This window comes from Lissotriton vulgaris, unplaced genomic scaffold, assembly GCF_964263255.1.
Source record: "Lissotriton vulgaris unplaced genomic scaffold, aLisVul1.2 SCAFFOLD_852, whole genome shotgun sequence".
Classification (NCBI taxonomy): Eukaryota; Metazoa; Chordata; class Amphibia; order Caudata; family Salamandridae; genus Lissotriton; species Lissotriton vulgaris.
This window is the reverse complement of record NW_028252101.1, coordinates 740,456-753,187: the sequence shown is the minus strand read 5'-3', so window position 1 is coordinate 753,187 and position 12,732 is coordinate 740,456. Positions and strand designations below refer to the sequence as shown.

The 12,732-nt window shown below is 50.9% G+C and overlaps 2 protein-coding genes across 5 annotated transcripts in view; one reads left to right on the top strand and one right to left on the bottom strand.

The window, feature by feature from the left end:
- Window positions 1-11,843, bottom strand: part of EWSR1 (EWS RNA binding protein 1) — a gene marked incomplete at its 3' end in the record, with an annotated part of 116,133 nt that extends 104,290 nt beyond the window's left edge. The window contains exon 1 of the mRNA XM_086951008.1: window positions 11,742-11,843. Coding sequence (XP_086807134.1) covers window positions 11,742-11,754 — 13 coding nt within the window. The remainder of the gene's footprint in view (window positions 1-11,741) is intronic.
- A 137-nt stretch (window positions 11,844-11,980) lies between these two features.
- RHBDD3 (rhomboid domain containing 3) overlaps window positions 11,981-12,732 on the top strand; it is a 144,377-nt gene continuing 143,625 nt past the window's right edge. For 2 of the 4 annotated variants that reach the window (XM_086951004.1, XM_086951003.1), the window contains exon 1: window positions 11,981-12,096. The gene's annotated coding sequence lies outside the window, so the exon portion shown is untranslated. The remainder of the gene's footprint in view (window positions 12,097-12,732) is intronic. The other 2 variants (XM_086951006.1, XM_086951005.1) reach the window with 2 other exon arrangements.

The window sequence follows — 12,732 nt, the reverse complement described above, 5'->3', positions numbered from 1 at the left end:
GAAGCCCAGGTTGCGTGCGTGGTCTGTTGGTTTGGGTGCGCTGCCTAGGGCGGGGGCCACCAGGAGTCGTCCCAGGCGGAGGGTGCGGATCCCAGGATGAGGACTTCCGTCTTGTCAGAGTTTAGTTTCAGGCGGCTGTTCTTCATCCATTCGGCTACCTCTTTCATCCCTTCGTGAAGGTTGGCTCTGGTGGTGTGAAACATGTCTATTTATAATTTATAACCTTATCGAATGTAGAAAAGTTGCCCAGACACTGCCTACTCAGAGACAAAGCACTATCTCCTTAAAGTGAAGAAGATACATGTAGATTCATAACCACTTATTCTAGCGAATCAGGAATTTCGCGAAAAATATTATGCAGAAATTGGCATATCCTAAAAACAGACCAGATAATAGGTAGATTACATGACTACCCGCAGATAACATTTAGGAGGAGTTAGTCATTCAGAGATGAACTGGTCAAGAGCTACTATGAACGCATCCCATTTGTTCCAAGAATTAGCAAGGTTATGGGATTTTTTTCCTTGTCAAAAATGTACGGCATGTAAACACAGTCCAACGGTTCTCTCGTATAACATACCATGGATGAGAACTGCCAAAACTATCAATACATTTTTAACGTGTAATAAACCTTACTGTGTATACTGCCTCTACTGTCCCTGCATGAAGAAGTAGGTGGGAAGCACGATACATCCAACAAAAAAGAGAATTTTAGAACATACCCAAGCGTTAGAAAATAAAGATTTTTCATACCCTATGTCAAGACACTTCGCTCAATATCACAATAGTGACAGGAACCTGCTAAAATGATTTTGCCTGGATCATATCCCTACCAATGATCGTGGGGAAAAAAAATCGGGAATTGAAACTTCGAAGGCTTGAGTCTCGATATATAGTTGATATGCACACAGTAATTCCTTACGGATTGAACACTGAGGAAGAATATCAATTCACTTGGGTTAACTGGATTAAATAGGAGTTCACAGGTCTAAAGATTGGCTGGTGACTGAACAATAGAGCTGAAAAATATGAATTGAGAAAATGTCTGCAGCATATGTATATATTCTCATATATATAGGAATAGCTGGATATGGTAAAATCTTTGGAGTTTAATTGATTACCAAGCGCCTTAAATCATGCTAGGAAATAATTATTAATTAATTTGGTTTGGAAATTGTCACAAATCTTTAAGCCTATCCAGGGCTCAATTTTGTTTTGTTTGAATAAGCAAGTAAGAAAATGACCTCTAGCTGGTGAGGACTAGGATGGAGCGTAATTGCTGAAGTCTGAATATATGCATAATGAACTGTGATTAGTTATGCTTGAACCGTATGAAACCCTAATACTGGACTACAAGCTTTGAGTATGCTCAGAAAACATGTCTATTTAAAAATGTAATTTACAATATCTATTTTGATTAAGTGCATATCAAACCAGAAAACTCAGAAGAAATAACTTGATGTTAATATTCTTCAAAATGGTGCTTACTTTGTAAACATTCATTTGGGCCATAGTCCTCTGTTAATGTTATTGATTCGAATTGGCACTGAATACTGCTGGCGTCCGTTTAAAATATCGATGTGCTACATGTCATTTTGTCACAGCAGAAGAAGGCGAGCGCCAAAACGCCTCCTGTGTGTTTTTTGATGCAAGAAGTAAATCAGATACTCTCCTGAGTGCGGCCCGTTCTTTACCCATTATTGGAAATCTAATCTGGAGACGTGTGTGTGTGTGTATATATATATATATATATATATATATACACACACACACACACACACACACACACACACACCTTATCTCAAGGCTTGATACCAAACTACCTAAAAGCAACCCAGGTCTCACTTACTCTAAATTAAAAAAAAAACTAATCTCAATAACTTCCGTCCTATCTCCAACATATCCACCCTAACGAAACTTCTTGAAAAATGTGTCCAATCCCAGCTCTGCCCTCCCATTGAGAATTGCCAACTCTTAGACCATCATCAATCTAGTTTCCGGAAAGATCACAGCACTGAATGGGCCCTCATACACATTTTGGATGGCATCCTGAAAATGCTTGACAAAAACGAATCCTGCCTCTTGATCCTCCAGGACCTTTCCTCTGCATTCAATCATGACATTCTCCTATCCATCCTACAAAACCGAATGGGTTCCTCAGATCGGATGCTCCACTGGTTCTCATCCTTCCTTCTTCACAGATCTCAAACCACTCTCTCTCTCAGCCCTCCCCAGTACTTATGGGGGTCCCCCAAGGATCCGTTCTTTCTCCTATCCTCTTCAACCTGTTCCAGGAACCTCTTACTAACTTAACTCTAAGAAAATTCTCTTCCACATGTATGCAGACGACACACAACTCTATTTGAACTGGATAACATCATCTCACTAAACTCTATCCTCATGTCGACTCAAAATTGGCTAAAGGAGAACCATCTCCTGCTCAACACTTCCAAAACGGATTTCTTGCTCATCTCCCCGCCAAACCACACCCCAAGATCGATCTCCTGATGCCTCACCTCACAGCTCTCAACTGCACTCTGATCATCATAGACTCAGCCAAATCGCTCGGAGTCACAGTGGACAAGCACCCGAGCATGAAGACTCATATCAGCAATGTTTGTAAGGGAGCGAACAACTTAATGAGGTCACTCAATGATCAAACCCTTCCTGCCTCAAATGGATTTCAAGCAGATGGTACAAGCTCTAGTCTTACCAAGGTTAGACTATGGCAGTGCAACTCTCTGTTGCTTTCCTAAATACACATTGGCTCCACTTAGGGCCTCGCAGAACTCTGCAGCAAGACTGATTACAGGCTCCAAACGAAATTAGCACATATTCCCAGTCCTTAAGTCTCTCAACAAGCTACCCCTTGAAGTACGAATCCAGCTTAAGATTGCAATCCTGATGGGGCGTGGCTTGGGCGCCGACGGCGATGGTCGCCTGAGAGCTCGGCTCCGGGACTAAGCCCGGGATTATCCTGAAAATCGGAGGCTGCGGGGCACCCCAGACCCCGCATTCTGCTGAGCGTGCCGACGGCAACCTGCCGGGCCCCTGGTGGAGCTTGGACGAGGGTTGCTCCGGAGTAATACCGAAGTTTACGGAGTTGCGGAGTGCGACTCAACATGGCGCCCGGACTCCTTTGTCCCCCTGGTCGGAACTACTGAGTTGAAGAGGTGCCGCGGGTGTCGACTGGCGCCCGGCTTCGCCATCCCCGGCTGTTCTGGACATTGGGCATTTACTGGATTGGACCTTTTGCAACGGATTTGCACTCGGTTGGATGGCCGGACGGGTGCCCACGCAGTGGAGGGCACCGAGAGCGGACGCCCTGTGATCCAAGCGGTGGCCCACCTCGCGACTCCGCAACTAGCTACGTCTTCCTGGCCAGTCCACCTACATGGGAGGCGCGACACTCTGGCGCCACAGATCATCCGAGGGAGTTGGTGGCCCACACCCCGGGGCTACAGTGGGTGAACGGGTCTGCCCGACTCGGCGACGGCTGTCTCCGCCCCCTCATCGGTGCCCTCGGACACCGTGGCGGTGGCGTGAGCCGAAGCGGCGGAGTCTCCACAGGCTCTGGAGAAGGAGGTCGCCCTTACCCGAATTGAGGACAAGCACCCGGGAAGGTCGTGGTCAACACCTGTACACGGAGACGCCTACTCCGAGACCCTCACAGAGTGCCCCTGGAAGCATGGGGAAACCTAGAGGTGCCAAGGGATCCACCCAGACCACCTCGGACTCTGAAGCCCAGGACAAAGAGGAGCATGGGGACCCAAAAAGTTCTGGTAGCGCGCCGATGCAGCAACAGTTCGACCGTGTCCTAGGGGCGATAGAGGCTACGAGATCAGCCCTCCAACAGGACATTGCTCAGGTGGCGACGAGCCTGGGCCTCCTCAGGGCGGACCATGGCAAACTTTCAGACCGGGTCAAGGAGGTGGAGGGCACGGTGAAAACTTTGGAGCCGGCGCAGCGAACCTTGGCTGCGACGATGAAGGACGCCTTATCCCGAATTGAGACCCTGGAACGGAGGGCGGAGGATGCGGAAGGCCGCAACAGGAGGAACAACATCCGAGTGGTGGGCCTGCCGGAAAAGATAGAGGATGGCGACATGGTGCGATACTTGGAGACCTGGCTCCGAGACACGGTGGTCCCGGAGGGTCTGTCCTCCTTCTACACTCTGGAACGGGCCCACAGAGTCCCAGCACGGCCCTCACAGCAGGGACGTACCCCGAGGCCGGTGGTGGCGCGGTTGCTGCATTTTCAGGACAGGGACTTAATCCTCAATGCCGCCAGGCACAATGGCCCGTTCCAAGTAGCGAACAGTCAGGTGAACATCTTCCCTGATTACACCTACGAGACGCAGCGCAAGCGGTTCTCCTTCCTAGCGGTTAAGCGCGAGCTCAGGAGCGAGGGCATTCAGTATTCACTCCTATATCCTGCAAGGCTCCTCGTCATTGTCGATGACAAAACCCAGTTTTTCGACACCCCGGAGGATGTCTGTGACTGGCTCGAACTATACCGGACAGGGAAAGATGGTTTTGGCTCCTCGTCCCAACAGGCAGATGAGCCGGACCAAAGGAGGCGATCCAAGAGGGTCAGGAATCGCCGCGGCCGCACGGGAGGGCCCTCGACTGCGGAGACATCATCGGAACGGAGGGGAGTGCTGGAAGTATTGTCGGAGCTGTCGGGAGCAAGGGATGAAGCCATCGAGGAGGAAGAAAACCCGGGTGCTGAGGGAGCACCGTCGGACTCGGAGGAATCAGTGGCAGACAGTACCCATACACCGGTGATCACACCGAAATCGGTGGAAGACCTTCTAGATGGACAAGGGTAACGGGGTATACTGCCTTGTTTTGGGTGGGGGCCCGGCAGGGGGGAGGCGGTTGCCGTCCTTTATTGCTGACAAAGAGGGAGAGAGGGTTGGGGGGCCTCTGCTTTTGCCCCGGAAGGTTTTGGCACTGTTTGGGGCTTGTTATAGTCCTGGTGGCCTGGGCGACGAGGGCCCACTGCCTCCGCCCAGCCCGCACCTGGCCCATAAGGCCTTCCTACGGTGGCGACCGTAGGATTAGTGGGGGTTCTGGGGTTGATGAGAGACGAGGTTTGGATGGGATCTAGATGGTGCAGTTTGGGTCCTGTTCTGGGGTGGGTGGGGGGGGGGGGTTTGGTTGGTTCTTGGGTTGTTTGGTTTTGGTTGGGGAAAATGGCCGCCATCAGCGCTGGGAGGATTGATGCCTTTTCTTTGTGGGGACCCGGATGGGGGGACTGTGCAAGAACAATCTGGGACAATGGCTGATGTTGCTAACTTGAAATGTGTTACTTGGAACGTGAGGGGGCTTCACACTATGTCCAGGCGCCACAAGGTCCATGCTTATTTAGTGCGTAGGGGAGTGCAAATGGCGCTGCTGCAGGAAACTCATCTGAACAAGGCGGAAGGGGCGGCGCTTCAGCGTAGATGGCGGGGGCAGGTCTTTTCCACGTCGTACTCTGCTTATGCCAGGGGGGCGCTAATATGGATCAGGGCAGGGCTCCCCTTCCAAGTCACGAGGACAGTGTTGGATCCGGAGGGGCGTTTCGTGGCCATCTCAGGCACTCTAGGAGGGAGAGACCTGAACGTTTGCTGTGTATACGTTCCTAACGTAGACCAGACTGCCTTCCTTTCCAGGTTATCGGGCTCGTTGGCCCACTTTTTCGCCGGGCCCCTCCTGTTGGGGGGAGACTTTAACTCCGTAGTGGATGTGGACATAGACCGCTCGCATCCCCCGCTCCCCGATTCCCCGGTCCGTCGCACGGCTAAGGGTCGTCAGGATTGGCAGACCCGCTGGGGTTTGACGGATATTTGGAGGGCGCATCACCCCGCATCTAGGGATTATTCATATTTCTCGAGCCTCCATGAGCTGCATGTCAGACTAGATGGCTTTCTTGGTTCGCCCGAACTAGTTTCGGCAGCGGTCCGATCGGAGTACTTATCGAGGACCATCTCGGACCATAACCCCCTCCTACTGGACCTTCGCTGGTTTCCTGGGACGCCGGCGGTGCCCACCTGGAAGATGCGACCCGAGATCCTCGAGGACAGTGTCTTCAAGGCGGACTTGGGGGAGAGAATATCGGATTATTTTGCGTCCAACGGCGGCTCCGCGAGTACTAGGGCGTTAGAATGGGACGCTTTTAAGGTAGTGGTGAGGGGCTACTGTATCTCTAAGAAGGTGGGCATGAGGCGCGTTATCCTGGCTGATTTAGACACTGCGGACCGGGCACTCCGCGAGCTTGAAGTTCGCCGCCCCGGACACCCGGAATTGCAAGCACAAACGGCGGAGGCGAGGGAAAGGGTAGCGGTGGAGGTCGAACGGCTCCGCTGTTTTGATTATAAGGCCTATACGGTCCGGTCTATCGCGGAGGGAGACAGGTCGAGTGCGTTGTTGGCGTGGTTGGCCAACCCTACGCGCCAGTCCCAGACGACGACAAATATGCGTGGGGCAGACGGAACCGAGGTATGCACCCAACCGGAGATCCTTAGTTGCTTCCGGCATTATTATGAATGTTTATACCGCAGTCGCTCCGCACGTGACCCAGACCGGCTTGATAATTATCTTCGCCCACTGGAGCTCCGCACAGTAGAGCAGGAAGTGGCGAAAACTCTGGGTTCCGACATCGAATTAGGGGAGATCCGCGGGGCCATTAAAAGGATGGCGAGGAACAAGACCCCGGGCCTAGATGGCCTACCAGTGGAGTTCTATGCAGCTTACGCTGACCTCCTAGCCCCTCGGTTACTGGTGGTCTACAGGGAGGCGAAGAGGCTGGGGCGACTCCCGAGCTCGATGTGTGAGGCGTTGGTGGTTCCTCTCCTCAAACCGGGCCGAGACTCATCCGACCCGGGGTCCTACCGTCCCCTATCCATGTTGACGGTGGACTACAAAATATTAAGCAGCATCTTGGCCTCGAGGCTGCTGGGACATATGAGTTCCCTGGTGCATGAGGACCAGGCCGGTTTCATCCCACGGCGGAACACGACTATGAATATTCGTAGGTTGTTCCGCTTGCTGGGGGAGCCATTTCTGGATGCCCCGTCCCCGGTAGTCTTGTCGGTGGACCTGGAAAAGGCTTTTGATAGCCTAGAGTGGGACTACCTCTGCACGGTGTTACGGAGATTCGGCCTCGGGGAGGGATTTGTCAGATGGACCGCGGTTCTTTATGCTTCTGCTTCGGCCAGGGTCCGAGCGGGCCCATTGATTTCATCGCGGTATCCGGTAGAACGAGGCACGCGGCAAGGGTGCTCCTTGTCCCCGCTTCTTTTTGCGCTAGCGGTGGAGCCACTGGCGATGCACCTTCGCTCGGGAGCCCACTATACGGGCTTATGGACGTCTGCGGGCCCGCATTATGTCTCGCTATATGCGGACGACCTGTTGCTCTTCCTTGAGGACCCGATCGACGCTTTACGGGGAGCGGAATTGGCGCTCACGGAGTTCGGAGAGGTCTCGGGCCTCCGAGTGAATTGGTCTAAGACCTGTCTTTTTCCGGTACGCAGGGGTACCCCCACCCCTGCGCTAAGTAGGGAGATTAGATGGGAGCCCGACTGCTTTAAGTACCTTGGGGTATTCGTTTACCACGACCAACCCGACCTCCTAGATGGGAACATTGCCCGCTGCATTCAAGCACTCCGAGGTTGCATGGACTTTTGGGCCACGCTGCCGCTCTCAGTGGCGGGACGTATCGCCCTGCTCAAAATGGTGGCGCTTCCCCGGTTATTGTATTACTTCCGAACTTTGCCGATCTGGGTCCCACCGGCCACGTTTCGTCGCTTGCGCTCTATGGTGGTCGGATTCCTCTGGGGAACGGGCCGGCGGCGGGTGGCCCTCAATACCTTGATGAGGCCGAAAAACGAGGGGGGGCTCGCTGTGTCGGACTTCGAGAAGTACTATCTGGCGGCGCAGCTCCAGACCTTCACCCAGGAGATTGCCAGGGAATTCCGGGGCCCGGAAGACGGTAGAGGGACGGGTATGGCCAGGCATGTTCTCTCCTTTATAGCGCTGCGACAACGTTTGGTCCTGCGGGACTTGTCGATGGAGGAGCGGACTGTCCGACTGTGTTGGAATCGGGCCCACGCCCGAGGCCACCTGAGAACACCGTATGCGCCTGAAATACCGTTAGGGATGTTGACAGCCCTCCCCCACAGAGGGGATTGGTCACGTTTGGCGGCCTGGGAGAATTCCGGTTTACAGCTCGTCGGTGATCTGTACGAGGACGGAGCGCTCCTGTCCTTTCAGGATCTCATTGACCGCTTCGGGATCTCCCGGGGTGACTTTCTGCTGCAGTCGGCCATTGTACGAGCGATCCAGGCACACTGGAAGAACGGGCAGGAGGAACCCCACTTGTCTCAGGTGTGCCAGTACGTAATGATGTCGGCGGGCACGGTGAAGGCGGTCACTTGCCTCTACGGCAGGTTGATTACCGAGGGATTGGCTCCTCTCACCACTTTGAGGACCCGCTGGGAGGAGGACATTGGTAGGGAGATCCCGGAGACGACCTGGACCCAGTTGGTGAGACGAGCCTGGAAGGGCACACGTAGCGCCCGTTTCCAGCTGGTCCACTATTATGTTCTCCATAGAGCGTACCTGACTCCGGTGAAAATCAGGCGTTATTTTGCCACGGCTTCGGCGGAATGCCCTAGATGCCCGGCTCAGGAGGCGGACCTCCTACACATGTTATGGGCCTGTCCAGGACTGACGTCCTGCTGGCAGGAGGTAGCGACGACTCCGGAGGAGGTGACAGGGAGACTCTTATCATTGGATGCGGCGGTGGGGCTCTTGCACTGGTTCCCCCATACCCCCAGGAATAAAATTTCCAGTAAATTTATCGACCTGGGGCTCCTCCTTGCTAAGCGAGAGGTGACCAGGAACTGGAAGGCACGATCTGGTCCGGCAGGCAGCAGATGGCACAGTGAGCTTTTAAAGTGGGCGGCGGGAGAGAGCGCGCTGAGATATCAACTGGCTTGGAGGCAGGGTAATGAGAAGGCGCAGGAGGCCGCGTTGGAGTGGGAAATGCTGGTGCAGGCCCTCAGGGATTATTGTGCCCCCAGCGACTCTGAAAGTGAAGAAGCGACTCGCCCCGAGTCCCGGTGAACGTCAGCACTGACAATCCTCTTGCCTTCCCCGTGGGTCAAATAGCAGATCCTATGTTGATAGCTCCCTGGCGCTGGTGGTGGGGGGGGGGGGGGGTTTCTTAGTTAGTAGACATTTTGGGGGGGGGAGGGTTTATTTTGGGAGTTTTAGGCTTGTTTGGAAAAGCAGATGACGGACAGTGTATTATCCGGACCAGCTCCAGCATCCTACTGACCCCCGTTGCATTTCGCCGCCCGACCCCAGGGTGGTGGGCCAGTTGGCTGTGTACGGACTTTACGGAGGGGGGCCAGAGGGCTTTATTCTGTTAATATTGCTTATGATACAATGCTGGTCGCTACTGTACTGATTTACTGATTCCTGCAATAAAAATATATTTAAAAAAAAAAAAAAAAAAAGATTGCAATCCTGATGCAGAAAGCCCTTCACTACAATACTCCCACGTATCTGGCGCAAAAACTTGAATTATCCTGTGGGGTGAGGGCATCTAGAAGCGCCTCTATTCCCCTCCTGAAACCGATCATCCTTAGCAAAAAAGAGAACTCGTCACCGAGCCTTCTCTGGTGCCGCCCCTAACATATGGAACTCTTCCTCCGGACGTCCGCAGACTCGCCTACGACTTTCAAACTGGAAGCCAAAAGATTCTTAATGAGCAAATTTTTACCACATGGGGGAGGAGGTGGCGGTGTCTGTTTCTAGCTCCATGGTACAACTAACAATTACTGATCAGATCCACATTTTATTATACCTTATATGTGTACCATTGTTTACTGTTTAGCATTGTTTTTTTTCCCACAATCGCGGTGTATACTTAATTTTGTTCTCTTCTTCCAACTTATTGTAAAGCGCTCCGATATCCTTTGGGATCTTGTTTGCGCTATATAAAACTTATATACACACACATACATATACAGACACACAGATTATGATATATATATATATATATATACACATACATACATACATACATACACACACACACACACAGCCACGCTGCGTGACCACGCTACAACTGCGATACACGTACAGGTCCCTAGGTCTTTCTGAAAACTTGCATCACGAAGCTCTGCAAGAAACCAATCGCTCCGCGCTCTGGTAGATTTAGACAAATTACATAGCAATGAAAGGAGCAGAATGCTTCAAGATCGGCTTGAAGAAAACGAGAAATATTTATATGTAGTCACTGCAAAAGAAGCTTGAACTGTAATTAAGATCTAAAAGGTAAACTACTAGTAACACTGAGCCAGAGATGAATTTACGAGATTGAATCGCATCATTGAGAACTTACTAAATAGTTTATATAAATATGAAGAGCTGCTCATCTGTATGGCTAGCCTAGTAACAGTTGCTCCTTCTGTGAAGTCTCCAGGAGCAACAGCTTCCAGTTCCTGCAAGGGAGTCGGTCCCAAAAGACTAACAGGAATTTAACACCTGTGCACGAAGGATTGTAATCTGTTGCACTGGCAGAAGGATGGGAGATATTAAAACCCAATTCGTAACCTTAACTCAAACTACGATCGGTTCGCTAAATATATTTTCCAAAATTAAATTAACATATACAGGACGAACTGCAGGGTTGCTTACGTTCCGCAACAACGTAGTTTTTCGGCTAAGAGTATCTTACAAATTCCCCGTACGTAAACACTGGCCTGAGACGCCGACATAACAAACCCCTCGTTGTACCGCGACACCAAGCGCGAGTGACTAATGATAATAAAAGCAGAACGGCAGATTTAGCGGTGTCAACAAAAACGTGGTGATATTAGACGATCCCCTACGAGTTCAGCTCGGTCTAGCCTTGAGTCTGCGTTACAAAACAAGGAAGAAAAGCTCACACAATAGTTATGAGTCGAGCTTTACTAATCCATTAGTATTGCACTACTAATATGAAGTGTAGTATTTGCACTTGCATGAACAATAACGCGGAGCGACAGCTGTTCACAAAAAAAAGCCTGGCTTGTTGAAATACTAAATATCCAAAGTAGTACAAGTACTTAAAATGGGCCATTAACGTTGTGTAACTGGTTATGTAGAGTAGGGAAAATAAGGGCCACGCAAACTAAAAACAATTTGGCAACCATAGATGTGTGGACCAGGAAAGGGGTGAGGGTACCTCGAATGTCTCTTTTCCGTGGGACACACTACCAAAGCACTACCTCGTTCCCAGATCCCAAACAAGTTGAATCTCGCATGGAAAGTTCCATAACAAAAGCCCGTTCGTATATAGGTTGGGAAGGAAGCCCTCCGACGCCCGGGAACTCTGTAGTCCTGTCCTATCAATATCTCCTGGTGCTCCCCAAATACCTACAGAACGGCTGCTACCCGAGCCGCCATTTTGTGTTTCCACGTGTTGGGGCCAGTTCCCAACATCAACAGGCAAGGGGATATCACCCCAATCACTTGTACGGCGGAAACAAGCCTGTACCGACTGCCAGAAATCAGCCACTTGGGCCTAAAAAGCAGATTGGTACAGCACCGTCTTCTGGGGAAACACGCCTCGATAATAGTACATAGTTTAATACTTTTGGAGCGGCTCAAGTCGGCAGGAGCACAATCAAGGGACACTAAGAGGTGCATAGGCGCAAGTTAGAAAGCACACAAACAGGCCAAGGGAGCTCTTCCGTTACTTACCGGTAGACGCCATCTTTCCCTCTCCAAATGCTAATCCTCCCAACGTCCACACTGACTGCACACGGTCGCGCAAGCGCACACCTCACAAGACCCGGCGAGTCCACTTCATGCAGGGCAGAGGGAGATGCGGTAGTGGCAAGCAAACCAGAGTCGCCAGCCTCGCTGTCCCCTCTATAGAAAGCACATTTCCGGGGGTCAGGAGACATGCACGGGTGAATATGCTTGGTTTGCAGACAGTGGTTTAGTCCAGCAAAGTCAGGGATCGACTTTCATAACACTCATCGGTGTGAAACGTAGACTCTGAATAGGCGGGTCTTTTATGACGTCAGCACAAGGAGACGGCAGGCATTGCAAGGTGAGATGGTTTCCTCCAGCGTTGATCGTCTCTATGTATATTTAGTCAAAAGTTTTTGTAGTGCTTCTTGTATTTTTTTTCAAAATGAAATAAAAATATAACTTAAAAATAACCTTACATGGTGGTGTGTTATACTAACCACTTAAAAAAAAGTGAATCGGTACTGAGGTTATTGTGGTGTGGAAGTTGAACCCCGATAACCATTTAATTAAACCCCAATATTTTGAACACACCAATTAATTCGGTTTCAGAATCTCCGATAGATCTAGTTGTTGAGACTACGCTACTCATTGAAACGCATTGTTGTGGAGTAGGTACAGACCACGGAGAAAGGTTAAAGTCTTTTATTTACTATATAATATGGAAAGGCCCGCCAGGGACAGGAAGAACAGAGCAGGTGCGGGGACAGAGGATAGGGGAGAAGATGACCGGGGCAGGGGTGACGTCACATAAGTAGGAACACTGGCATTCCAAAATGGAATGCATGACGTAGGGCACAAGGACCAATAACGATAGTATACAACACGCATACATTTCAGCAGAGTAAATATTCTATTAACCAATAATGACACTACGATGAGGGTCAAGACTGTGTGCACTAGTGAGTTATTTCCCCAAATTATAACTGCAATCCTA